This window comes from Formica exsecta, unplaced genomic scaffold, assembly GCF_003651465.1.
Source record: "Formica exsecta isolate Colony F162 unplaced genomic scaffold, ASM365146v1 scaffold308, whole genome shotgun sequence".
In the NCBI taxonomy this organism is placed as follows: Eukaryota; Metazoa; Arthropoda; class Insecta; order Hymenoptera; family Formicidae; genus Formica; species Formica exsecta.
This window is the reverse complement of record NW_021850337.1, coordinates 400,858-427,224: the sequence shown is the minus strand read 5'-3', so window position 1 is coordinate 427,224 and position 26,367 is coordinate 400,858. Positions and strand designations below refer to the sequence as shown.

At 34.8% G+C, this 26,367-nt stretch overlaps 5 protein-coding genes across 10 annotated transcripts in view; 2 read left to right on the top strand and 3 right to left on the bottom strand.

Annotated features, from left to right (window-relative positions):
- LOC115237740 overlaps positions 1-1,641 on the bottom strand; it is a 22,766-nt gene extending 21,125 nt beyond the window's left edge. Inside the window, exons 1-2 of the mRNA XM_029810978.1 lie at positions 1,368-1,641; positions 36-1,054 (exon numbers count right to left, since the gene is read on the bottom strand). Of these exons, the coding sequence (XP_029666838.1) occupies positions 36-1,054; positions 1,368-1,422 (1,074 nt within the window). The 5' untranslated portion in view covers positions 1,423-1,641. The remainder of the gene's footprint in view (positions 1-35; positions 1,055-1,367) is intronic.
- Positions 1-15,290, top strand: part of LOC115237744 — a 44,308-nt gene extending 29,018 nt beyond the window's left edge. The window contains exons 1-4 of one of the 5 annotated variants that reach the window (XM_029810986.1): positions 7,157-7,212; positions 13,146-13,390; positions 13,979-14,138; positions 14,223-15,288. In XM_029810986.1, coding sequence (XP_029666846.1) covers positions 13,219-13,390; positions 13,979-14,138; positions 14,223-14,616 — 726 coding nt within the window. In that variant the 5' untranslated portion in view covers positions 7,157-7,212; positions 13,146-13,218 and the 3' untranslated portion in view covers positions 14,617-15,288. Of the gene's footprint in view, positions 1-7,156; positions 7,213-12,764; positions 13,061-13,145; positions 13,391-13,978; positions 14,139-14,222 lie in introns of those variants that run through there. The other 4 variants (XM_029810988.1, XM_029810984.1, XM_029810983.1 and 1 more) reach the window with 4 other exon arrangements.
- LOC115237748 (cell cycle checkpoint protein RAD1) lies at positions 1,856-4,521 on the top strand. Its single transcript, XM_029810993.1, has 7 exons — positions 1,856-2,143; positions 2,297-2,528; positions 2,663-2,798; positions 2,983-3,204; positions 3,285-3,479; positions 3,562-3,837; positions 3,989-4,521. Exons 1-7 carry the CDS (start codon positions 2,020-2,022, stop codon positions 4,016-4,018), a joined length of 1,215 nt encoding a protein of 404 aa, XP_029666853.1. The 5' UTR covers positions 1,856-2,019; the 3' UTR covers positions 4,019-4,521.
- LOC115237746 (myelin P2 protein) lies at positions 4,287-10,158 on the bottom strand. Of its 2 annotated transcripts, none has more exons than XM_029810991.1 (3): positions 9,823-10,158; positions 6,030-6,301; positions 4,287-4,773 (listed from the first exon to the last, which is right to left on the bottom strand). In XM_029810991.1, exons 1-3 carry the CDS (start codon positions 9,899-9,901, stop codon positions 4,720-4,722), a joined length of 405 nt encoding a protein of 134 aa, XP_029666851.1. In that variant the 5' UTR covers positions 9,902-10,158; the 3' UTR covers positions 4,287-4,719. The 2 variants fall into 2 exon arrangements, with proteins under 2 accessions (XP_029666851.1, XP_029666850.1); XM_029810990.1 differs by lacking the exon at positions 9,823-10,158 and adding an exon at positions 6,918-7,223.
- Positions 15,291-15,666: 376 nt separating the features above from the next.
- Positions 15,667-23,812, bottom strand: LOC115237747 (RIB43A-like with coiled-coils protein 2). Its single transcript, XM_029810992.1, has 9 exons — positions 23,698-23,812; positions 19,761-20,018; positions 19,280-19,420; positions 18,983-19,140; positions 18,131-18,371; positions 16,858-17,089; positions 16,443-16,455; positions 16,215-16,274; positions 15,667-15,977 (listed from the first exon to the last, which is right to left on the bottom strand). The coding sequence occupies exons 2-9, from the start codon at positions 19,884-19,886 to the stop codon at positions 15,836-15,838; spliced, it is 1,113 nt and encodes a 370-aa protein (XP_029666852.1). The 5' UTR covers positions 19,887-20,018; positions 23,698-23,812; the 3' UTR covers positions 15,667-15,835.
- Between the last annotated feature and the right edge of the window lie 2,555 nt (positions 23,813-26,367).

The window sequence follows — 26,367 nt, the reverse complement described above, 5'->3', positions numbered from 1 at the left end:
AGTTCTTCAGTTAATCTACATAAGCTAACTTCTGGGTATTCTAATTGTGCACAAGAATCATCATTTATAACTGATTCTTCAATAATCGTTAGTAATTTTTCTGTAAAAGTTTTAGGTGAATTATAGAAGTTTGCAGACAAGCGCCTCAGTAAACATTCTTGCACAACTGTCTCTTTCAATGGCTTTTGATGTTCCAATGAATGTAAAAATGTTTTTAATTCAAAAGAACTAACTTGCTCTTTTGAACTAGTCTCGCTATTTGTTAAATCATACTTCTGATCTTCTTCAGTAGAATGGAAATCATTCTTCTTGTTTGGTAAAATAGAAAGCTTTGACAATGACAATGCATTAAATAGAGTTGGGTCAATTTTCTCATGGCTACTTTTTGTAGCAGTATTTGCAGATGCTACAGAAAAGTATCTAGCTTTAATATTATGATTTGTATCCCTCTTCAAATTACTATTAAGCATACTACAGCTTTTAGATCTTTGAAGTTTTTTGTTAATTACATCTTTGTTCTTTATTGATATGGTTACATCATCCAATGAGTTTAATGACAAAGCACATGGACGATCTCTAATTAAATCACATTGCACCTCTACAGTCTTATTTTTCTTTAAGTGACAATGATCGATATCTTTGTTAACTTTAATCTCAGATAACATGGAATCATAATTTGGATGTTCTTCAAAAGTATGATGTTCCTTGCTTATATGCTCGTTATGAAACAGATTTATACATTTATTTAAATCAGGTTTCAATGACAAATATGATGTTTCATCTGACACACTTAATATGTTTCTTAATAAAGATTGATTATTATTATATGTGATATTACTATCGTGCTCAGCAATCTCACAGAGATTTGATGAAATATATTGCTGATTGTCTAAACTACCTGCTATGATAATAGAAGCACGAGATTCATTATTGCTTAGATAGATGTGCCTATCACTTTTATATTGTGTGTTTCTTATAGAATCGATTTCTGAGTTGTCCTCTAAATCTCTTTGCGATGCAATCAAATTCTGTTTTTCTTCGGGTATTGTTTGATCTGTAAACATGCATATTTATTTAAGACTATATTCAAACTACAACCTATAATAAAGTATAAAATGAGAGAAAATGTTATATCTAAGATTGTTGTTTACCTAATAAATCTACAGAAAGTTTCTTGAATATGTGAAACATATATATATAATATAAAGCTCACGCTTTATACTATACATATATTTTATGTGTCATAAATTATAATTGTTTGAAGCCGGCTTAGCAATATAATAGATATATATAATAGATACGTAATAGATACATAATAGATTTCATGAAATTTCAGTTATAAGGTACAAAAACATTATTACACTTACGAAAACTGGTTAAGGAATCTGTGAAATCATTAGCACGTCTTCGTCGATTGTTCATTTTAACCTTATATTCCGCCGAGTATAACAATTTTAATGCAAAAATAGATCGATTTTTATATCCAATTCTTTCAGAAATTCATAGAAACGTGAGACACCTGTAACGGCTTAATCAAATTTATGCTGTATTACTTATTTTTGAACGATCAGGTGCACCAACCTAATTGATCACGTGTAATAATATATCGGTCCTCCTATCTCCTATGCTTTCGTCCATGGATATAAGAAATAATTGAGAGGAATGTTACTAGTATAACTTGTACCTACTGGACAAATATAGAAATGGAAGCGAGACGTATGTAATGTATCAAATTAAAAATACAAAAATCGGGAAAATTAAATTCAAAGAGAGAGAGGGAAAAACATTTCTATCTCGTTTGTTGCAATCCTATCTCTGGCTTCCTTACGAACAGTCTATACTTTCTATGGTTTATGATATTTTTATATATATATACGCTTGTTCAAGAAACGAGATGTCGACTATATCTTATATAATCTGTGGACTACATTGTATTTTGAAGAGAAATTGTAACAATAGCGCATATTTTAGTTTAAAGAAAGTTTAGGTTTTTCAAATTCAAAACTTTCATTTACTCTGATGAATCTGGATCAAGAAGAAAACGTCGTCTTTTCACCACCTACTATATACGATCAACAATATCCGGATTTCGTAGAAAATGTACTAAAAGAAGCAGCCGACGATTTTGAAAAAGAAAAAAAATGTATGTAGTTCGTGATTTATCTAAATTAAAATTTATCGGTTATTTATAGAAAGAGGAATTGAATGAAATCGGAACGAAAAAATTAAAATTAAAATTTGTTAAATATCGCAATAATCTTTCCGGTTGTCTTGATAAAGTATTAAATATTTTCAGTTTCTGATCAAAATCTATTAAAACTATACAAGCTATTTAATAGAACATTTGAAAGAGCCTTAGATTTATATGAACAAAAACGAGTGACACAGGTTTCGACATCTAGTACGATTATAACAGAGCCATACAAGAGTGTAAGCGAGGTCAGTTGGTTGATGCAAGTTAAAGGACACTCTGGAGTATCATACACACTTTTTCCTGAAATAAATTATTGTACTTGTACAGCTTTTAGGTATAATATTCTATATAAATCACTTATATAGATTTTAACAGAATAGCAAAATATATTTTCAAAATTTAACATATAATAAATAGCTTATATATATTATAAAAAAATCTTTATATGTGGCTTTTATAATGTTATAGACATCAGGTACTGAGAGATCGGTCCGCTTTTACATGTAAACATGTTTTGGCAGCTTGGCTAGCCAGTGTTGATAATGAAAAGTTGTTGCACCAACAATTAACGCAGAAACAGTTTGATAATTTATTATTATATCAGGTTTCGTATAAACATAATGCTCTCTAACATTGAAGATTACTTGTTGGTTGCAAAAATGGGATTGACAAATTTAAAGACTGTAATACAATTATTAAAAGCTATTAATTTTAAGGAGGTACTTTAATACATTTATACTTATGCTTATTTCTATTGTGATGCAAAATACTCATATAATATTACTCAGACTACAGCTATTTGCTTCGGCAGTGAAAATGGATTGAAAATTACAGTAGAAGATGCAAAATGTATGCAGGCTACTGTATATATCCCATCTGCAGTTTTCGATGAATTTGAATTGAAAGAGGATGTGACTTTTTCATTAAGTTTAAATATATTAGTAGAGTGCCTTTGTATGTTCTGGCCAGCATCCCAAGATAATTCAGTTGCAGTGCAAATGTTTTACAAAGTAAACTAGATATCTTAATAAAACTAGTATCATATATAATGTTAAGACCATATCAATATTGTTATTATTATCCATCATAGGGTACAGGTTATCCTGTAAGTATTATCATTGAAGAAGATGGTGTCATCACAGATTGCTCTTTGAAAACGCTAGAGGTAGATACATTATTAGATTTTCATCTGGAGGCCGAAAATATTGTAAATAAAGTAGTGTTGCAAACAGAATTGTTAAAGGATATCATAGCTGAATTAGATCCAACTAGCGAATTAGTTGAGGTATAATGAGCATAATTTTATTAATCATTATCTAATTAAGTAGACAATATCAGCTTTTTAAAATACTATGTTCACGTTTTAGTTTCATTTGTCACCAGATGATCCTTTCTTCAGAATTAGCACAAATGGTCTAGGCGGTATTTGTCATATTGATTTACCTCACGATAGCGCTTTGATAGATACTTTTCAATGTACATCAACGGCAACATCCAGTTTCAAATTAGCACACATTAAACCGGCGATGAAAGCGTTATCGTGTGCTAACAAAGTTTGCCTAAGAACCAGCAGTGCTGGAATATTAAACTTTCAATACATGATAAAAACCGAAAATGGGCATACTTGTTACATGGAATATTATGTAAGACTTTTTATAACAAAGTGTAATAATCAGAGAGCTCTTAATAGTTTAATAATTCCACAGCATGCATTCTCTCTCTTTATACAACAATCAGTTAATATGATACTTTATACGTGGTACATCATAAAAATTTCATATCTTTCATTTACAGATATCTCCATTAATAGATACGGACGATTAAATAGTGATATACATACTTTAATGATAACAGTAATATGCCCAGATGCCTATTTGTGTGGAAAGTTCTCTATTACTAATGATTAAATATATTTAATACATACCTTTTAATTTATACTTTTTTTTACATCTTCAGATATTTTAGATCTTTCTTTTAAATATTGTATAGTTTTATTTTTCGCTATATACATATTTATGCGCGTTTTGAAAGAATTACAAGGTAAAAAGATTGTGATGAAAATGCGTGTCCACATTTCCATTAATCCTTATTTGTAGAAAAGAACATATTTTTTATTTGGTTTCATACACAATAGGTAATGCAGTTACACTGCTGTACATGGAACATTATGTAGTACGTAATATGTAAATACATCAGAAAATGTGCACAATGTAAGCGGCTAATATTTGTTTCAATTATTATTTGCTATACTCATTTTATAAACACATGCATATTTAAAGATTAAATATGAATTAAATATATAAATTCTAACTTTGTAGGAAAACAACGTATTGTGCGTAATTTTTTACATTACACTTTGACACAAGTTATGAAGGGTTTACATATGTGATCCAATATGCATGCTAATGCATAAAAATACCTTATTCGTGCTCGAACGACAAGATTTTAAACAGTAATTTACACCTCTCTTCTAAAAGCATACACGGTTGTGCACGCGTCTCATTGTCAGTTTTCTGAAGTGACTCTTATTCCTGGATCTTATATACTCTTGTGCAAACTATGTCATCAACTTTCATAATCTGTAATAGAAATAGCATAATTTCAGTAATATTTTATAGCAATAGATTTTGCCATAATAGTAATTCTTCGTATCGATATTATGGCAGTAATTTCTACACAAGATAGAGAGAGAGAAAAGAGTGCGGGAATTATTCGAGCGCCGGTATCTCACGGCATTAACACGTATCGCCAGACGGATCAATGGATCTTTATTGGCACCGTTTTGGACCTCGGAGCTGCAGAATTGTACGTGTCACGAACAGGAGAAGCGCACGCGATAATTGGCCGGACATTTGACGGATCATTATAACATTAGCCGCTCGTGCAACGGTCCCTTGATGTATTGCGTTCCTGCACGTAGCTTTTGTACTTTAATCGGGAACCGCATAAGCGATATACGCATCAAAGTGTTTAGAAAGAAAGGATGTAAGCACGTACGAATGCATCTTCCATTACGATTAAGCACGTCATTGTTATAATGATCCAATTTGTGTTCTATTATGAATTATTAGTTAACATACTGAGATATTTAAAACAGTAATCTTGAATGTCTCTGTTATAAATATAGATAATAACGAAAATTGCTTACTTTGAAGTAGAAATATAACAACAGTTAAAAGGCAATTTTTTTGAAGGTAATAATAATTTTATTATTATTTTTCTATATGTTTGCGTGCAGGCAAAATAATAAAAAATATAGTTTTATAAATATCATATCATATATTAATGATATCTCGTTCAAATGTTTCTAGTTATTCTCTATATAATAGAATAATAAAGACACACAGTTACAAGTTTGCCAGTTTATAATCTTCGCAAACTTCCATACAAGAGAAACATGGAAACACAAGATAGTTTTTGTTTAGTATTTGCTTGGTTAAAGGTCATGTTATCTTAACAGTACAACGATCAAGTATTATTGATCTAAAAGTAAGAAGGCATAAGTAATAAATATTCTTACACAGGTCATAATTATATATATATAAGTTATAACAATTTTATTAAAATTTTATAAAACATTGATCTCCTTTTACGTCTTGAACATTGAACTCAATTTTTTGCATCAATATTTTATATATAAATTTCGATCATGTATTGATTAAGCTATATGGCTGCGAGAATTATTACTTATATTTTACTAATTTTAGATTATTATAATAATTTGTGTTACTTTATATTATATTAGGCTGTTTGATCGCTTTTATCGAAAATTAACGATGTCTTTATGATAAATATGCAAGTAAATTAATTTTTCTTAATTTTAAAGATCGCTTACCGCTTTCATCTCTGTAGGTGTGAATTCCCTTTCAATCGTAGTATCCTTATCACCTTTCTGCACCTGTATGAGTTTATCCCCTTCCAGAGTACAGACACTCTTCACTTTTCTGCCGTCCACAGTGTCTTCATCGAACTCTTCGCCGAGTTTGAATTTTATTTCCGTGTTTTTGAAGGTACTAGTCGTCTTCAGAGTATATACTCCGTCTTTCTCCGTCAATTCGACGACGGGACTGACAGTAGCGCCCATTTTCCGCGTCACCATACCCACGCCTAAAACAAGGTGGAAATTATTTAAAATCGTCTCAAATTTTACTAGCCTTTTTCATTATCAGAATTATAATTTGTCAGATGCCACTTTTACATAGATGGTTCGTTTTTTCAAGTTTATTAAATACTATTGTTCTCGTAGACATTTTAATATTTTGCAAATTCTATAAATTGAAACAGATGTCGAAGCTCTTTCCATATGTTAACAAATTGACATTAATATATATTTAAATTAATTGAAAAAAATATTAAAGATTAAGCATAAAAAAGTTGTATTCTAAATAAAAATTAAAATAAGATAATATACTATACAATTAACGAAGAATATATTATGATATCGTATCGAGCTTTGATAATCTTTAAATTACATATCTATTAAAAAAACCACTTGTAATTAAATGGAAGATGAAATTAATTTTGTTATTATTTTGCACACTTGAAGTTTATCTCTCGAAAGACTCACACATTTTTCTATCGCTATAATATAAGAACCGTTAGTCCCACATTGTTGTTAAGAAATAATCAATTTCTGATTGGTTAGAGAATCAATAGGTAAAAAGATATCATGATAAATCTCGGATAATTTGTACCAAATACATTGAAGCGCGTGTCGTCTCACCTAAGGCTTTCATGTACTCGTCGAAATTTTCGCTCGTTTGGAGCTTGTAATGCTTGCCTAGAATACCGGTTAATATCTTGGATGACATTGTTCGATGTTTCACCGATGCCTGCGTGAACGAAACTGACTAATGGCACGGCTGGTTTGCATGTTATATACACGCTTTCACAATTGATGAGACTACATATATCAACTAGGTAGGTAGGCTGACTTATATCGTATAAACAGCAGAGTTGTTATCCACGAGTTAAAGTTCGAGGCGAGATGTAACTTTGAAGTTTGAACCCAGAACCAAGTGAGTGTGTGCTATTTATAGATTGCGAAAAAATTATCTCCGTCATAATGATATATTAACACATGCGAATTTGTAATACACACGAATACTAATACGTGCCGAAGTTTGCCAAAAATTACTGTGAACGGAAGAGATATCTCTCCTTTTACAATGATTTTTTAAACTATAGGATATATAGTTAATCGCGTGTCTTATCTTAAATGCGGTCAAGCTAATATATTTCTAATGGCAATTATTCTATTGATGAGAAGAATATATGATGAAATATCGGCGAGAATGAAATCTGTAATCATTGACTTGATTCCTATTTGACTAACATATTTTCAATGAATTATTCAATAATCTTTATATAAGAAAAAACTATTAAAACGCGACTCTCTTAAAGAGATTACGTGTCTTTGCAATAAACGACAAATGTCATTTGATTTAAACTGACATAATATTAAAAATTTTGTGACCGTTTAAACTCGTATTCAACGAATGTGCGGCAGGAAAAAATATTCTTCTAAGCTTTTACGAGAAAAGCGAGGTACTTTTATCTTGCAGCAAAATGATAACAAAATTACAAGTTTACATTCGTGCCAAGCCGGTGACGCTTATCGATTTTATCGCCGCCTTACTGCGGTTTTGCCTTTCTGCGACATAACCGACTTGACGCACGGCAATGCGTCGAAAGACGCGATGCGTCTAGACTTGCTCTCTTATTTAATTTCCGGCGAATGACTCTCGATGATTACCGTAACAACGTTGAACGAGGGCGGGAATGTTGACGGTCAATGAATGGTTCTGCAAACTTTGCTTGATCCGTTGTATCGTTAAATTGCTGATAATACAAGAGCACGAGAGAGAAACAAAAAGAATATATATGCGATATTATCTGTCTTTTCTTTTTATCTATTTCTTATCTTTGAGCCAACAAACTTTAGACATGTGCAATGATTAGTTTCGATAAAGATCTAATCTCTTGACGAAGTTAAAATAAGGAGAATTTCCCTTCTTTTATTAAAAAAAAATATATATATTTGTTTAAAGGCGTTTTTGTTTTCAGAAATAGAATTTAATGCCATTTTTGTTATTTGTAAAAAAAAGATATGTGATATAAATCGCTAATTCTACAATATTTCGAAGAGAATTTAAAATTTGGGGATGCAGATATGTTTTGAACGTGCAGTTACGTGACCCACGACTAACAATTATGATTTATTAATCTCGTCGATGAATTAATTCTCAAGTGTTAAATTAGACAGTCAATCAGACAATCCGCAGTACACGGTTGGAATTAAGATCGAGGTCAGGTCGTTGCACGAAGATGAGGGCGTAATTTGATGTATTAAAATTGATTACCTTTCCCGTCTTTATTGATATCTCGCTAATGCACAAGCATGAATCCAGCATAGTTAATTAAATAATTAAGCTTATGGTATAACAGTACAGGCGGAAGTTATTTACATTGAATTATATTTTTAATGAATATACGGAGTTGTATGTCAAAACTAAAATAGAAATGTTTAAAATTATAAATCGATCGACCTGCCAAGATTAATATATTTTTCGTTGATATATGATTTCGTTGAGATATGTTTTCTCGAGGATATAATGTTTTCATGAAATTCTGTGAAAGAGCAGTGTTATTTCGAGTGTTATCGTCCTTCGAGATATCCTTTGATGTTTACACCGCAACTTTTCGTGCCTTTCATATAATAGTCATATGTTTGTTCACGTTCTGTACACGCTCGTAAAATCGCAATGTGCCTATATTTGCGAATATATATAACATTTACAAATATAACGTGTGCTAACAACAGATCTTATTACAATAATATAGTATATCCTCATAATGTGTATATTGATCGGCTCTTTATGCAGTGCAGTTTAAAGATCGTGCGCTAATAAATTATTTATTAAGAAACTCATTGTGTTTTATGGATTATTTTATCGTTTATTATCGTACTGGAGGACTTCGATTTTAATTGTCTTTAGTAAACTGTTATCATTAAAGATTCGTCGTCAATATCGTGTGTGCGAAATGAAATCATCTAATTTTGTTTCTTGTTTGTAATGTGACTAGGACTATTCTAAATTCCTATCAGAATGGAATGATGGAATTTTATTTATCGCATTTAACGTAATGGAATATTTATACTAAAATGACGCATTTAATACTAAACACATGATGATATAATCCTTTTTAGGAAGGTCTCTTTGACAGAGAATAATACGTAAAGGAAAAAACTTGTTAAATATTGCGCAACATTCGATATCCGGCAGTCAAGATTTAAAAGAGACCTATAGAAGAGATTAATCAAATAAGAGATTAAATTTTAGCATAGAATGTTAACAAAATTGCAAGAGAAATATTTGGTGATGGTGTTTTAACGATGAAATAGTAAAGTTTTAGATTAGTAAAATCAGTTTTTCAGATAAATGACTATAATCTAAAACAATAACTATGATTAATAACAAGAACATTAAAAGAGGACGTGTGTTGCTTTTTAAGTTTTTTATACGCTTTTCATTTCACGTTAATATTCAATCATGGATTATAAATTAAGATTTCTAATGCACTTTGGACGATCGAAACAATGCTAAAAGTCATATTCGATTACGTACCGAGCGCTTTCATAAAATCGTCGAAGTTTTCGCTACTGGAGAGCTTGTAACGTTTTCCAAGAATGTCGTTGATGGACATGATGTTTGAGGAAATGCTTCCGGTAACACGCGGAGAACGAGAGGAGTGGCTGAGACGCAAGATCGGTCAATACAATCGGGAAACACGACCGACACCTGATGCAATCGACACGACTATGTGAACTGAACGCAGGGACCTCAGGGTGAGGACGGGAGTGCCTAGATACGAAAACTCCATCTCCCCCGAACTATTTCCTTGTCTCTTTCTGTCTTTCGTTCGCTCTCCTCGTCTCTCTCACACTCGTCGTTTGCTCTTTCCATCTTCAATACCAGGGTCGTGCTCCCTCTCTCTGTACTTCCTCCTTCTGCCCCCACCCGTAGCCGCCCTTTTCTGTCGTTAACTCGTCCCGTCTCTCTCTTTCTTCCATCTCCATCCTCTTTCCCCTTACGGTCCTTGCGCCCTTCCACTAGCAAATTCGAAATTTCTCGACTCGCTCACACCCGGATGCTTCCCCCTCTTCGAAATCTATTCGCACAGCTGCAGCGCAGGACACCGGTACGGTACCCGATGTCACATACTGCGTAATGTTCATCTCTTTCTCGCTTACGTAATATGTACGTCGATTGTGCATTTATCCCTTTCACACGTGAATGAATGACATATCGGACAATAAACACAACTCCGCTAATAAGACAAATTCTAAATCCACCGCGACAAATTATTATATTGATCCAATAAATATGATTACTAGAGAGCGACTACAATTTATTATGACTTTAACATGTAATTTCAAGTATTAAAATAGAAAATATTGTGATTAATGTTAACAATTTTTCTTTCCAATTGAAATGCAATAAGCAGTTTATTATTAGTTTAGGATATGCGTTAGACAGTTAAGATAAATTCAAGAATAACGCAAAGTCAAATGTATACTATCACATTCGTCATGCGTGATGCGACATACCCATATACACATCGGATCATACGATGCTCGTTCCTTATTGATCGTCGGATCAGTGTGCACGACTTTGCGACGAATCGTTCTTACGTTTGAATAAACGGCACTTACTGCGGATTAATGGCACTTAATGTCCCTTGTAATCATCTCATGATTTTACATTCACAAAGTTCTACATTATATTTTTGTTATATTATTTATATTTTTTTCATACATTCATACGAGACCTTATTTGTCACGACGTTAGTATGTACAATGTCGTGACGTCTTACCTCATTTCTTCATGACATGTTTTACGCGTTATCATTAAGATATAAACGATCTTTTATTACTTTATTCATTGCACCTTTTCTAATTTTTTCTAATATTGCATCAATATTAAATCGCCATCGGAGATATTACTTTAACTTCGTTCGCGTAAGTTCATTGTTTCGTAATTCATTGTTTTAAACAATGGGTAGTAATTTTCCTAACAATTTTTTTTAAATAAAAAGTCCATTAATTAAGATAGACGTTAAATTTATATGTATATAGAAGCGATGATTTATAGATAGATGGGATTTTCCAGATACATCGGAGCAATAACGTTAAAAAAATTGTAAGCGGCTCGTGATTCCACATTTGTCTAATATGGTAGCGTCGATTTCGTTCGCGATCCGCAACGACTGCCACGGTCGATAACGGTGCGGTGGAAACGCGTCGACGTAGCCGTAACCACGCACACACGCACACCGTACACGCGACTATATCGCATGATGTCGCGTAGCAACACGTGAATTCCGACACCGATGGCGGGGTCTTGGCAACATTGCGGCGGCGGGAATTCCGCATTCATGTCGAAGGGTGTATTTCTTATGCGAGCCGGCTGAAAAATCCATCGATATATCGATGATATTAATTCTGAGAGAACATCTCGCGAGATGTGCGCGGATCTCGCGATTTTCATCCGGTTGTTTGAGCGTATGTTAATTGTCAGAAGGAAGATAGAAATCGATTACAAAGAATCTTTACATTCTCTATATAGTATGTATGATATATGATTTATTGTATATGAGATATATATAAAAAAATCTCTTATGACTGTCATCTTTATTTTTGAAGTTTGTTATCAAATATTGCTCTATCTCGTTTCGATAACTGCTCTTATCTTTCTCATTGCAAGATGCTGACAACATCAAATGCATATCTTAAAAGTATTGTTCAATATATTTCTTTTTCCTCTGTGCTCAGTCTATTTATTCAACTTGCGTAGAGGTTGCCTTACTAATTTATTAATTTGATACCATTATCGTTTATTATTCATAAGGCATCTTCACAGGCTATTCTTAGCTTACTTGACATTTGGCAATTAGTATTTTTGTTAGACTAATAAGACTGCTGTCACACGTTTTGCATTTGTCAATCTTTACGAAACATTAAAGTATAGACTATATGCTTAAGAGTATAAATAAAATTCTACTAAATTATTGTCTCTATCTCTCTCTCTGTCTTTTATATTTTCATAAAATTGTACAATATATTTGTGATCCGTTGCAAACTATCTCTGTATTATGTCGGTACAAAAGTATTAAGTCTTTTGGAAAAAATAGATTGTGAAAAACTACTCGATAGAAAAAAATTAATACTAAAGCCGATGGTAATTATTTAATAGCCCCGTTTTTGTAAGCTTTACTTGACGAATATGATGACACGAGGAGAAAGTCTTTGCGATAACAACTTAATATTATAACGCAACATCCTGAAAAAAAAAAAAAAAATCTTTCCTGCACGCGAATATCTCGCGGCGTCTACTGGTGTCTGACTGGTCGTGATGTTGCGCGGCGACGCGATTCCGCCGTCTTTCAGCCCGCTGTCGACCCGCGCGCGGCTCGCCGATGCGCCTGGTCTGGCAACGTCGCGGGCGGCATAGATTCCGCTCCGCAACCGCAACCGCATTTGCCGGGTCGCCATGATACCAAAGCCGTGCTGGCCGTGCAACGGTTTCTCCGCAGTGACGCGCAAGCTGCTGCCGAGGACGCGACGTGACGCCGAACGTTGGACGCGCACGGCTGGAGCCGCCTGCGGCTGTTCCGTCGCCCATTTTGACCGCTTTCGCATTTTATACCGATTAATCGAGAATCACCGGTGTGATGGGAGAGCTGTTTTTTATGCGGCGAATTAATCATTGCGCCGATCGATCGTTTGCGTGACTTTTTAAGTTCGACTTCTTTTCACGCTTCAGTTGAAAGATTATTCTTCCATCGCCGCTTTCTGAGAGTAACGTAAAGATTCTTAGATCCATCCGCGCACATATTCGATTTCGATCGCGAAAAAATTTTCATTTATAGTCCAATCATCTCGCTGCAGAAGGTGCGAGATCGAATCGGGAAGCGAAAGGAAGAAGGAAAATCAAGCGAGAGATCGAGGAAAATCTTGAAGCATGTTTGACACGGAGAGGTTTATCGAGGAGATAGAGAGGCGACCGGCGATCTACGATGTGAATCGCGGCGAGTACAACGACCGTAATGCCAAGATGACTGCGTGGGACGAGGTCTGCCAGGTGATGGTACCGAATTGGGCGCGCTTGACAGACGAGGAGAGAAACGTGGAAGGTATATAGCACACGGCGCGCCGCGATTGATCGATCCGGATTCCTCCGGCCGCGTTGCCGTCCGTCGAGCACGATGGACATTTAGGATTAGCGCGAATCGATATTTTCCACGCGGCAGTCGTGATTGTAAAAGATATCGAATAATCTTTACGATTAAACAGACTGCGTTAGATATCAATGTAGGAAAAAATTAAAAAAAGAAAACTTTAATGTTTCTGCGTGATTGCATGCTTGAGAAGATGTTAAGAAAAAATGCATTTTAGAATTTTGTAATATTAATTGACATTATGCATAACGTATTTTATTAAGTTTCTAAATTTAAAGATATTTACGAAGCAATATTTAAGAAAATTTAGATTTTTATTTATTTTTATTTTTTCGGAATCATATTGGCATTAACATTAGTTAGTATCCCTGCGTATTCATTTCTGTTTTTATCAAAAAAGATTTTTCGGATATCTTGAAACTTTTATGGGGATCTCGCTCTCATTGCGTATTTGAGAAATTTTTATTGTTTTATCATAATCTTTGTTTATATCGATGTCCTGAGAATAATTTTAGATAAACTATCGAGCTGTGATATTTTTAGAGAAAAATTTGCGCGGAAAATGGAGGAATATACGAGATTACTTTATGAAAGAGCTCAAACTTCAAAAATCGCAAAAGTCCGGACCTGCCGGACGAAAACGGAAGAAATACATGTATTTCGATCGATTGCTGTTTCTTATGCCGACGGTGGAAAACAAAAGGTATCATCCGTCGATATTTATGACTAAAGATTAATATAATTGATACGTAATAATTTAATTAACATTCGAGTCTCTTTGATTTAGAAGTTCTGTGATGATCTCTTGCAAGTCGGAAGAGAGCGAAGGCGAGATGGACAACCCCGTGATCGAGGAATACGATCCTCTTTCTCAATCAGGCGCTTCCGTAACAGGCAGCAGAGAGTATCTTCAAGCAGGCACTCCATCCTACAAGGTGTGTCCACGTTATTCGAAACAGCTCTGCGAGACGTCTTTTACGCCCTTCGACAACGAAATACACGACATCCTCTCCTCGCATAGCAGCCAACGCGTTACCCTCGATGAGGATGATTACGATAAAATGTTTCTCCTATCGTTGTTGCCGATTATTAGACAGGTGCCAGAAGAAAAGAAACTGGATGTCAGGATACAAATGCAACAAGTCCTGGCTATGGCGCTCCGCTCGTCTGATAATAAGTGAGTCATCTGGTATGTTTCCTTGGGGAGGGGGAAGGAAAGGAAAGGAAAAGAGTGAACACGTGCCGAGAGGGAAAAGATTTTACGATGATTTGATTATATCATTTACCTCTATCCCGTTTTAATATTTTATATATCTCTAATACGTTATTTTTTATGGATTTTTTTACGATAAAAATGAATTAATATTTAATATCGTCCTTCTCTTTTTTTCCTATAATATATAAAATTCAATTCGTTCTAATAAATATTTATTAAAGATGGTTTGATTATTATATCTCTCTTATTGCTTGTCATTATAACCATATGTTTGGCAAAAAAATAGTTTGAAATGTCTAAAATATTAACATAAGTTCTCCGATAATATAGACATGGCGTGATTATAGTACATATAGCATATACATATACGATGCAGATTTTATAGCTATAATCTACCGAAAATATATGTTTAAATATTATGTTTAAATATTTTAGCATAAGATACAAGATTATAAAAAAAAAACTCTAGAATATATAACTAATAAATTTTATACTATTTAAAATAAGCATAAATATATAAATATACTGTGATATTAAATTCTACTTGACAATCGAAGAAACAAAGTAACTGTACACGCAATATAGCGGAATCTTGTCTTGATGAGATGACTTAATTGAAATATATAATATCACACAATGTGCCACTCTTTATGTGTTAATTTCTCGATGTTTTGTGTTTTGTATATGATGCATATATGAACCTGAATTATTTTGTTGCATGCATTGTAAAATCAGTTACCGAGAGTCGATACTAGTATTCGGCTAATTTCCTAATTTATCGGATCCATTGATACGAGAACTTATCCATTTCTGCGAATTTTGCATATCGCACATGGACAAATATCGATTGATAGCAAACTTAATGTTATCAACTACAGATAATATCACACATTATTTTTTATCGAATGCAATAAACTTGCCAAGATATATATTTAATCAATTATAATAATAATTATAAAATAATTATAATAATAATTATAATAACTATCAAAAGAAAAGAGAATTTTATTGGATATTTGAATAAATCTGATTAATTGAAAGTTGATGCCTTGATTTTGCCAATACAATAGAATTGTTGATATACATTAATTTATCACTTTTTTATAAAAAAAAAGTTTGTGTGAAATTATTTTTTAAAATTTACATCAATCTTGGAAAAATATATAGCACATATGATTTCGCTTTCAACGTGTCCCTTTGTTAAATTGCTCGTAGAAGGCGGCGGTTGGCTGGGTCTTATAAATGACACGGTTCAGATAATCCTGATGTAATTTCTGTTGCTCGGCAAGCTGCAAATTTTCCTCTGCGATTTTCTTGTTAAACTCCCTAAAAAAATATAATTTAATATATGTATAAAGTACCATATTTTTTACATACTCCCAGCATGGATCTTGAATTTGTAAATATGTAAAGAGTTTTTAAACAAATGTAAGAAATTATATTTTTTTCTTTCAGTATATATCACTGTGAGTATTAATATTATTAAAAAATATAAGTATTTTTCTCTGTTTAGAAAGAATACAAGTATAAAAGAATTAGTCAAAAATAGTTGCAGAATCTTACGATTTTTTTTTATTTAATTCGCCCTCATACGAACGTGCAGCTTGAAGATGATTTGATTTTCTGAAAGAAAGACATATATTTGTAATTTTAATATTAATATTTTGGAGTTTATATGAGTATCGGCAAATATTTGAAATATATTCCGTTAAATTGAAAACACTTGTTCTGAATATGCTAATAATATGCGTATCATTATGGACTGCTATTTTATAGCATCATACATGACGCAGCCAGTCTTTATCTACAGATATGTATCATTAATGTGTATTATTGCAAAATTAAATATTTGGTTTGCCAAATTTTCGATTTAGTGAATTCACGCATCGTAATCCAATTGTTAAAAAATAATTGCTCTAATTATTTTTGAGAGATTATGGAATATCCCGAGATAAATAAAATAAAATAAATGACAAATATTTTTGTAAAACATAGCAATAAGTGATAAATATATTTTTGTAAAATATAGAAATAAATTTTCGTATTGCGAAATTTAACATATATAGTAAAAAATTGACAAAATAAGTATAAAAAAAGAATAAAATTAATAGTAAAATTATTTTGTAAAAGTTATATTGGATAGAAAGAAGATTAAATTTCTTAAATTCTGTTAATATGATAAAAAGTTCAATTCTTTTCCTCATACTAACTCGAATATCTTCCATTTGTTCCAGCTGAGCGTCCCTGAAGACCTTCAACTCATCCGCAGTCATGCCCTTGTATCGGTCCGCCAACGGCCTGTACGGACCGCGAACGCTCTCGGCCTGTTCTCTAGCTTCGGTGAGGAAATCTCCAGTCACGTGATTATAGATTTCCGCTTTCTTGTCCTCCTCATCTTGAATGGCTTCGCAGTGACGGCGGTGCTGCTGCTCCTCGGCCTGCAATCGAGCGGAAATAAATTCCACGAACCTGCCGTGGAGACGAAGAAAAAGGGCCAGGGACGCCGGCGCGAACGAGGAAATAGGATTAATATTGAGTTAAATACAACGACGGAAGGAAAAAAAATTGACGGCACTTTGTTATGGTTATCGGAGCAAATTATCGCGGCACTTTGCACGATGATGTCACGAGGTTTATTCATCGACTACGAGAGAATCGTGTAGGCGACTTTTATATCCTGCGGTGAGTTAAAATGTATGCAGACTACGCAAAAAAATTCTTTTGTTACATTGTCTTTGTGATAGATTACAATTAAACGTTTCTCGATCACTTTTATTCTCTTGACAAAAGAAAAGATTAACTATGGCAGAAACGTTTCTTTTCTCTGAAAATACATCTTTACAACAATAGTAGCATAAATTAACACCTATCTTAATTCTATAAATTTTTGAACACTATAAAAGAAAATTTTTTAAAAAATATTTTTAGATTAGCATTTATTTATTTTTTTCGTATAGTCTTTTTATTTAAACAAATTCAGATTTTTCTGTAGTATGATTTATATGCAAATTAGATCGGAATTTTCTTTTGACGAGGTCCGATACAAAAAAGAGAGACTGATTCTGTAATATATATTAGAAACTAAAAATGTGGAAGCGGAAACACACATATATAAATAGACAGCGCATATATTCTAATGTGTCAACATTATTATATCAAATGTGGCAATACTCAGATCAATCACTTTACTCACAAGAGTGGGCGCGTATTCAAATATAAATATTTTTATCTTTTTATTGAACATGGTCGACATGCTATTTCACAATATTATTTTTCGCGCGTAAATCAGTTTCTAATTGCAAAAAGCGATTTGCAAAGTAGCTTTAAACAATAGCCGCATCACACGCGGATCAGAAAGAAACCATTTCAAAGATCAGTTAACTTTCTTAATTTGTTAAATGAAATGGATTGTACGGGTCTCTGATCTTTTTCGCATCGGATTCCGTCGATCAAAGACGTAAATAGAAAATATTCTATACCAGAGCGCGATTAAATGTCGCCGTTGCTTCGTTCAACCTTCGTCGACATTCCTCCTCCATCCGTGCCAACATCATCCCGCGCTTGTCCCTGGAGAGGATGACTTCCTGATAGGCTTCCTCGGTATCTCGTCGTACCTTTTCAATCGCCTCGCGTTCCTCTTTTTGCTTCTGGATCCACCAACGCATCTGCTCTCTCTGTTCTTTCAATCGCTCGTGAAGATTGCGATCCTCGCCCTCGAACCTGCGCAGCCGTAATATTTTATTGTTCCTTCTCTCTTCTGCGATTCTTTACGTTCATTATCATTGCGCCAGGGTGAGCAGGCTGTTAGTTAAATTATTATTTGCTTCGAGGATCCTTACGACAAATATAGAATTCGATTGACCGTACGGAAAAAAAGAATACATACTATTATACTATACATAATAATCGTGATTTAGAGATTAGAATAAATCTTTCCACGATAGGCTTTGATATTTTGATTTAAGAAAATTTTAACAAAGACCACCGAGAGTCACTGATTATAGGGAAAAAAATAACTTCATAAATGTTGCGCACACGCATTTTTCTATCTTCTTGGAAGGCCGAGATAATCGTGATTTAGAGATTAGAATAAATCTTTCCACGATAGGCTTTGATATTTTGATTTAAGAAAATTTTAACAAAGACCACCGAGAGTCACTGATTATAGGGAAAAAAATAACTTTATAAATGTTGCGCACACGCATTTTTCTATCTTCTTGAAAGGCCGAGATAAACTTCTCTCTCTCTCTCTCCCTCTCTCTCTCTCTCTTCCGGCACTTTTCTCTTATACTACTTATTTATTAGTGGAATTAATGGGATTATTTACGCACTTCTGAGCAGACGCTGGTCCCAAGGTCGGATCATCGTCATCGACTGGAAGCGATTTCTTTAGCGTTTCGGGATCATATAGGTCGTAATCTCGACGGTCCTCGACTCGTTGATGCACCCGGCGAAAGCACTCAATCTCCTTGTTTATTCTTCGTCTTTCCTGCGAACAGAAAAGCGTTCTCCACCACGATCGAGCGTGTTTTATCGCGACGCGGCACGTAACTCCGAAAAATTGCAAGTACCAGCTGTATCGAGCGAACATTCCCGCGTAATTATCGGCATTGACGGCACTCGATTACCTCCTCTTGCTGCCTCTCCAAATGCACGGCGAGCTCGCTGTTGCGAATAAGCGCTTCATCCAATTGACATTCTTTCGCCTGTTCCCACTTATGCCGCCGCTGCTTTTCCTCGACTTGCTTATCCAAGAATATCTTGTCTATCTGTAAATGTCAGGGAAACAATCGTGCAAATACATAGTATCATATTGAAGCAACTTTTCATACGTTAAAAATTAACAGTTACATCAATCTTGCGTGCTGTATTAAATGACGCTTGTGTAATTTGTGACTTAAGTATGAAGAAATAACAAAACGTATAAAGCGAGATAAATTGGTCGAAAATATTTAGTTAAGCAGAATTTTGTTTAATGATTTAAAAAAATTACAATTCAAACTTTATTAAATAAAATTATTTAAAAATTGAAAATTTGAATGAAAAAAATAAGAGATACAAAAATTTAATAAGAGCTCTCTTAATTTAGAGATGAGATTTGATTCTTACTCCAATTTTCCTAACGCGAGGGTTAAAGATACGCAGTTTTCTCGCTTCTTCGAGTTGACGTTTACGTTCTATGGATGCGGCGATCTTGAGATCCTCCGGAGTGGCACGTTGTTGAAATTTCAGCATTTCGGATATTTTTTGTAAGAAATTTGACTTTCTTACCGCGCGTGACAAGGTTATATATACGACGACGGAAGACGAGAATATCCAGACCTTTCGATTTTCGACCTCGAAACCTCGAAGTTTCCAGCAGTTCACCTTTGTTACCATGGAGAGTTTGCTCGTCAAAGAGAGGGTTACATGTAGGGATAGATTTTGATCGCACAATAATCGTTCAGAATAAAGGGGAAAAATAAAATCGCGAAATTACAATTCTGAAATAGGATTTAAAGAACAATACTCCTTAGTAATTTTTGAAAAAACGCGCTTGATCGAGCGAAATTAATTGTAGGCGATACCAACGAGTCCACAAAACAAAAACAAAAAAGTACGCGATAATAATTGAGATTAATTTAAAATACAATGAACAGGAGAAGGAAAAAAATCTTATATACATTTTTATATTATATGTTTTATTTTTATGCGTTAAATGTTTCGTGACGGCGATAAATTGGCTGACATATGCCGTTTTCCTTCTCTCTTTCTCTCTCTCGACGCTCGTTTTTGCGACTATTGTGTCACTTTGTTGTCATTCGACGGGACTCGAATGATGAGACAGTGACAAGAATCGCTTCGTGTATTTTTGTCTTAAGTTAAGTATATATTCTGAGCAAACGGACAGCAAGTGTGAATTTTCGGACATTCGCGTTCATATTCATCATTTGCACATTTCTTTTACATTGTACTAAATATTCTCGTTGTGATTATTTATACTGTGCACGATTTTTCTTTGATGTACCGTCTCATGAGTGAATCGGTCCGAATGTAAAGCTGACGAAAATTTCGTTCGTGCACATCTTTTTTGAACTTTAACAACGAACATTCGCATTTGCTATTGATTCATGTTTCCGCGAAATTTAAATTTAGTGAAAGAAAAATATTTTAGGCATTTGACATGGACGAATTTTAATAAAATAATATTGATAGAAGGTGTTGATTGATATCAACTTCTGCAGAATTGATATTATTGGAAGATTAATTTAGACGCGGTAGCAGGTGCACGCAATGACATAACATCGCTCAATAATTTGTATCTCTATTTCTTGTTATATTTAAAATAGACCAGACTTTCATTCAGCATAATCAGCATAAAATATATACAAGTGGTTCCTTCAAACGACCATGTAAATGCAAACGATACGTGTTTACGCTTCTTTACATGTTACAGTATTGGCAGAGTGAACTAAATGTGTTAATGGCATTTTGAAGGAGAGTCATTAAAAAAATAATAGACAACACATTTAATGACGCGTTACTTCTTAATGTCGAAAAACGCGTTTTTAACAAATGATTTTATTTACTGCTTTTCAAAAAAGATCACTCGCTTTTGCGAGCAGACGTATCTATCGCTTGCCCGTTCGATTTATTAATTTCTCTATTTGACGGGCGATTCTGTTTGATGGCTCTCTCAAGTTCTCTTTTATATTCGGTAATTACAGCTTTACGATCAGTATACACGGTGATTTTAGTGTTGCCATTGCACGAACTTTGTTAATATTTAACTTTGGCCATATGATTAACTATCCATTAAAAAAAAAAAGATGCTCGTTGGCCGGTAATTATTCAGCTGTTAAAGAGAGAGAGAGAGAGAGACATTTATGCGAGTGTGTCACATGGAGAGCAGCTGTCGATGAAATAAACATGTGTACTGCATTATCTGTTGACTTCATGAAATTCATTTTATTCTTCCATTATATAGACACTGTCAATTTGTCATCATGTTGTTGCGGTCATATATGTGATAACGAAAACAGAGGAAGGGAGATGTTGATTAAGCAATTTAATTGGGTTAGTCGTATCTACTTTTGATAAAACTCTCGAATTCTCATAAGTCTGGGACATAACTCACAGGGCCACATTAAGATATGACTTAAGTGGGCAATCTTTATTTGCTTAGAGATGTGAAAGTAACAGAAGAGAATGACATCATCTTTATTTTAATTAATAAAATCACAAAACTGCGTCACACAAAAACCGATTAAATTACGATGGATTTTATAGTGGAAATGTTTTAATCTTACAAAGATAATTATTCGTGCGAGCGAGATACATATTACGTAATAATAAAATAATTTTGTTGGGGAAGATTTGTCCAACATATCAAGGTAACAATTTTGATAAAATTATTATTTTATTACTTTATTTTTAAATATTTTTATACATTTAAACATGCATTTTGTTTCTGTTTTTCTCAACACATTTATTCAAGAAATTATTTGCAAAATCCTTTCTTTGGATATAGCTATATAATTTTTCAAAGGATTTTTTGTAATGCATCCGATTGGAGGATTTGTTTTTTAGTTGTATCCATAAATGTACTAAGAGTATAAATTGCATTCCTACTGTCTTAATAAATACGCGTGCGCCAATATTAAAAAGAGAGCGCATTGTTTTCCATTGGTGTCTTTATCTTTCTTTGATTCAGATTAGAAAGAAAAGACAACACTGATTAAAATTTTCTTCCTCTGTCTCATAAGCTGCGTGCAACGCTTGATCGGGACGAGGGAAGGGAAAAAGATAGAAATGTCCAATTTATATTTATTATATTACGTTTATAGTTATTATATTACTTAGAAAGTAAATTTTTTTCCCTTGAATACCAAATGCGTTCCAAAATTATTGAAAAAATTATGTCGGAATCACAATTTGTCATCAATTATATTCCAGAATACCGTTGAAAAAATATGAGAAGATCTCTCTCTCTCTCTCTAGGTTTAATCATGCGTCTCTCATAAGTCTCGCTTAATTAATTTCAGAGCGAGCACAATGCGTGTATCTCGTTTGCAAAATCGATTACTCGCGCGTTTGCATTACAACGTGCCGTGAAAACAGCGTTGCAATTTCAATCACGCGAAAAGACGATGCGATCGATAGATATGTATATAGTTAATCCAACCCGAATAGAGAGTTTATGTGACTATCTCCAAAGTATGTACCGCCATCTGTGTATGTATGCGTATTGCGGGATGAGAGTGCATCTTTAAGGGGGGTGGGAGGGACGCGAGGAGCCCGCGCGTTTATCGCGGTAACGTACTCCGAAAACTATCGTTGACAAACATTCTCGGTGATCCTGATAAGAAATCGCGCGTTGGCAAATTTACGGCAATTTGCGTCGCAGAAGTATCCATTCGCGATATCGCGATGCGCGCTTCGTTCCACGGTGGGAGAGAGAAAGAGAGAGAGAGAGAGAGAGATAAGGGAGAAGAGAGAAAGAGAGAGAAGCTGCGCCCGCAGCATGGCGAGACTCTCAGGCGCCTGCGTGGCCAGGTGACGTCATTGGCGAACCGGGCAGCTCGCTGTCTACCAGACACTCAGTCTCGCCTCGACGCTCGAGGAGATTGTTTGTGTTATTTCTTTATCGCGCTCCATACACTCCGATCTGCCGTCTCGGAAGCTGACGCCCGCGCGATCGACGTCGAGATCGATTCTTACATTAAGATTCTCATCGGCAGGAAGATTTAAAAAGTGCGAGTATAACGACAGGTTAAATCGCCGATCGTTCACCCAAGACACGCGCAACTTGAAGATATTCTTACGCAAGACTCACAGGACAGATTAGACGTTGAGTAGAAAAACGGTGCCGAGTTGAGAAGAAGAAAGTTTCTCTGGGAAATCAATTTTTCTCGTTGGAGCTGGTTCGGGAAAGTAGGACTGTGGAAATAAAGATCGCCGATATCGCGCGAACGCGACTCGCCGTAGAAGCGGAGTGATAAACACGTGCGACTAACGTGAACCATCGACGATCGTACTACATCGTTCGTTTCGCGGGGATGCGCACCGAGTGAGATAGAGAATCCCTTCGTATTCATCCTCCCGGGATCCACCCGGACGTCCCGGATGTGATTAGTGCACCGTCGACGCGCGATTGATTGACTTTACTATGAACTCTGCTACGATTATTATGAGAGGATGAGCTGCTCGGTGAAGATCTCTTGCGGCAAGAGCTGGAGCCCGCAGCGCAGGATCAGCTCCCTGGCGGAGGAGACGTGCCCTTCGAATGCCGTCGTGTCCACCAGCTGCGCTGTCGGCCTCCAGGCCGCCCAGCCGTCATCATCGACATCGAGCTCGATGACCACGACCAACACCACCTCCACCACCACCGTCACCGTAGCCTTCAACAACCCCGTGATCACAACTACCAGCACCACCACCATCACCACCGCTGCCGCCGCCGCCGCCGCCGCCGCCACTACCGCCGCCGCCACCAGCATCAACGTTTCCGCGGTCGGTGGTAATCAGAGGGTCGTCCCACCACGCCCCGTCAAGTCGATCGCCGCGAAGAAAGGGGAGGACACCACGAAGCTGCTCAAGTACATCGACGATAACGTCATCGGCAAGAACGGCACGTTCTTCGGGCCGTTTGGCCGCAGGAAAGGTCAGTGATCAATATAGTAGTCGGACTTTGCCATCCCTTCTTTCGCGCCCTTCCCGTCACCCCCCCCCCCTCCTCCGCGTGAATGGCGTTCGCGTAAAGAAACGGGCGATCCTTCATGCGATTCAACGATCGCGATTATCGATGTAGAATATTAAATATTTAATGTTAGCCTGTTTCTTTCGGTTTTACTGCCGAGTCTCATTGTTCGCGAGAAATAGAGTTTCGTCTTTCTGGCGAATCATTGAGAAGTATCAAGATGATTAATACCCCGATCAAATTGAATACACTTGCTCAAGGTCGAAGATAATCTTCTGGAAATTTTTTTTCAATGCTTGAGAATGCGACACGGTGTCGTCTTTAGAATTATATATTCGGGAAATTATGTTATTTTAGAACATTTATATTTAAATTATTTACTATAAAATAAAACATACATTTGGTCTATGTTATAAAATTAAAAAATGTAATTTAAAATATAAATGACAATTTGCTAATAATTTCATGCTTTTTTAAAATTAAGATGACGCGATCTATGAGATCGCTGTGATTATTAGCCAAAAAAGAGCAAAATTATTTTACTGGATTAGAATAACAAGTATTATGGCGTGAGATTGTTGCGTGTTAGTTAAAGAATAATATACAATGCAATATTGCATATCATAATATTTGTTTACAAAATTAGAATGTAATTATTCAATATTGTTGTTTGCTGTAATTATTATCGATGGATTAAGATACAATAAAAAGCTCGTGAGTCACCTGCATAATGCATGAATATTAACAAAGTTTAAATTAATATAAATTAATATATAAAATTATAATTAATAATTCGAAGCTGATGTAATTTCCCGATAATTTCGCATGCGAATCAACTACAGGCGTCAAGTCGATAATGACGAAGTATTTACTTCCACGAGTTATCGTGGCGTAAGCCTTCGCCCGCACGATTGGGATACCCTCCAAATGCTGTTGGCGTATACCTTCCGTAATTCGATACTACTTCGAGTAGTAGCACGGAAACCCTTGCCGTGTTTCAAAGTATCGGCAATTAAGAGCATAAAGCCGTATATTTTTAGGCTCTGATCGATCACTCGCGAAAATCTTGTTGTTGACTCGCGGCCAATCAAATCGATATCGTATAGCTGGGCTATATCGACGCAGCAGCGATCGATCACGTGTTTAATGCGAAACTTTTTCCACGTCGTTCCGTCAAAGTCGTTCATTATCCATTTCCTGTTTTCTTTCTTTTTTCGTGAATATATACATATATGTATAAATTAAGCTCGCAGATGTACGGCTGTTTTTTATTAATCGAAATTAATTCTTTCACCGCAACGATCCAAACATTTTGTTTAAAACACACGAGTTTTATGAATCTATCCTTTCTTTTTGTTAAAAATAACATTTGTTAAAAATAAATTTATTACAGAATACAAACGAAGAGCAGATAAAAATATTTTAAAAAATTTAGATTTATTAGATGTAAACAAAAAATATTTAATAATAATTTGTTTTTAATAATAATTCATAATAATTTGTGATGATTTTTTTTTTCAGCTGTAACTTAAGAGAAGTTTACTAAAAAAATATTTTTCTTTAGAATATTAGTAACAAGTTTATAGAATGTATTTGCAATTAGTCGAATTTTTTAAACTTAGGCCATTTAAACATTTATAAATTCTATTAAGGAAAAAGTGTAGTAGTTTCAGCTACTTCTATAATCAGTATTCAAACGGTATAACAGTTGTTCGATACATGGCATTATAAGAAACAAGTTGCGGTGCGTAATGGTCCTGTAATTTACTCCGAGTCGATTTCTTCTAACAAGTCGAGTCAACTTGTTCTTATTAAGCGTATCTATAACATTTCGACGGACGCGAAAATATTCTTTGCTCTTAATTATTCAGCGGTTCCGTGCGACTGATTATTAGGGTGTCATTGTCCGAGAATCACCTGAAAGGCCACGTGCTACCTTGGAAACTCCACTGGTCGCCGCGATCAATAAAGCCCGCGTGAAAAGCGTCGCGAGAGACCTTGAACACGAAAAGAAAATGGGGTGGGGGGGGGGGAGGG

What these genes read in the sequence shown, in the direction of transcription:
- LOC115237747 (XM_029810992.1), bottom strand. Translation starts at nt 19,886, where the DNA reads ATGCTGAAATTTCAACAACGTGCCACTCCGGAGGATCTCAAGATCGCC. An exon ending in CTCGCGTTAGGAAAATTGGA is followed by an intron (nt 19,421 to 19,760) that starts GTAAGAATCAAA and finishes TGACATTTACAG; the next exon opens with ATAGACAAGATATTCTTGGA. An exon ending in GAATTAAATAAAAAAAAATC is followed by an intron (nt 15,978 to 16,214) that starts GTAAGATTCTGC and finishes ATATTTTTTTAG; the next exon opens with GGAGTTTAACAAGAAAATCG.
- LOC115237746 (XM_029810990.1), bottom strand. Translation starts at nt 7,005, where the DNA reads ATGTCATCCAAGATATTAACCGGTATTCTAGGCAAGCATTACAAGCTC. An exon ending in CGAGTACATGAAAGCCTTAG is followed by an intron (nt 6,302 to 6,917) that starts GTGAGACGACAC and finishes ACCTTGTTTTAG; the next exon opens with GCGTGGGTATGGTGACGCGG. An exon ending in CACCTACAGAGATGAAAGCG is followed by an intron (nt 4,774 to 6,029) that starts GTAAGCGATCTT and finishes TTTCTATTACAG; the next exon opens with ATTATGAAAGTTGATGACAT.
- LOC115237748 (XM_029810993.1), top strand. Translation starts at nt 2,020, where the DNA reads ATGAATCTGGATCAAGAAGAAAACGTCGTCTTTTCACCACCTACTATA. An exon ending in TTTTGAAAAAGAAAAAAAAT is followed by an intron (nt 2,144 to 2,296) that starts GTATGTAGTTCG and finishes AAATATTTTCAG; the next exon opens with TTTCTGATCAAAATCTATTA. An exon ending in TGTACTTGTACAGCTTTTAG is followed by an intron (nt 2,529 to 2,662) that starts GTATAATATTCT and finishes ATAATGTTATAG; the next exon opens with ACATCAGGTACTGAGAGATC.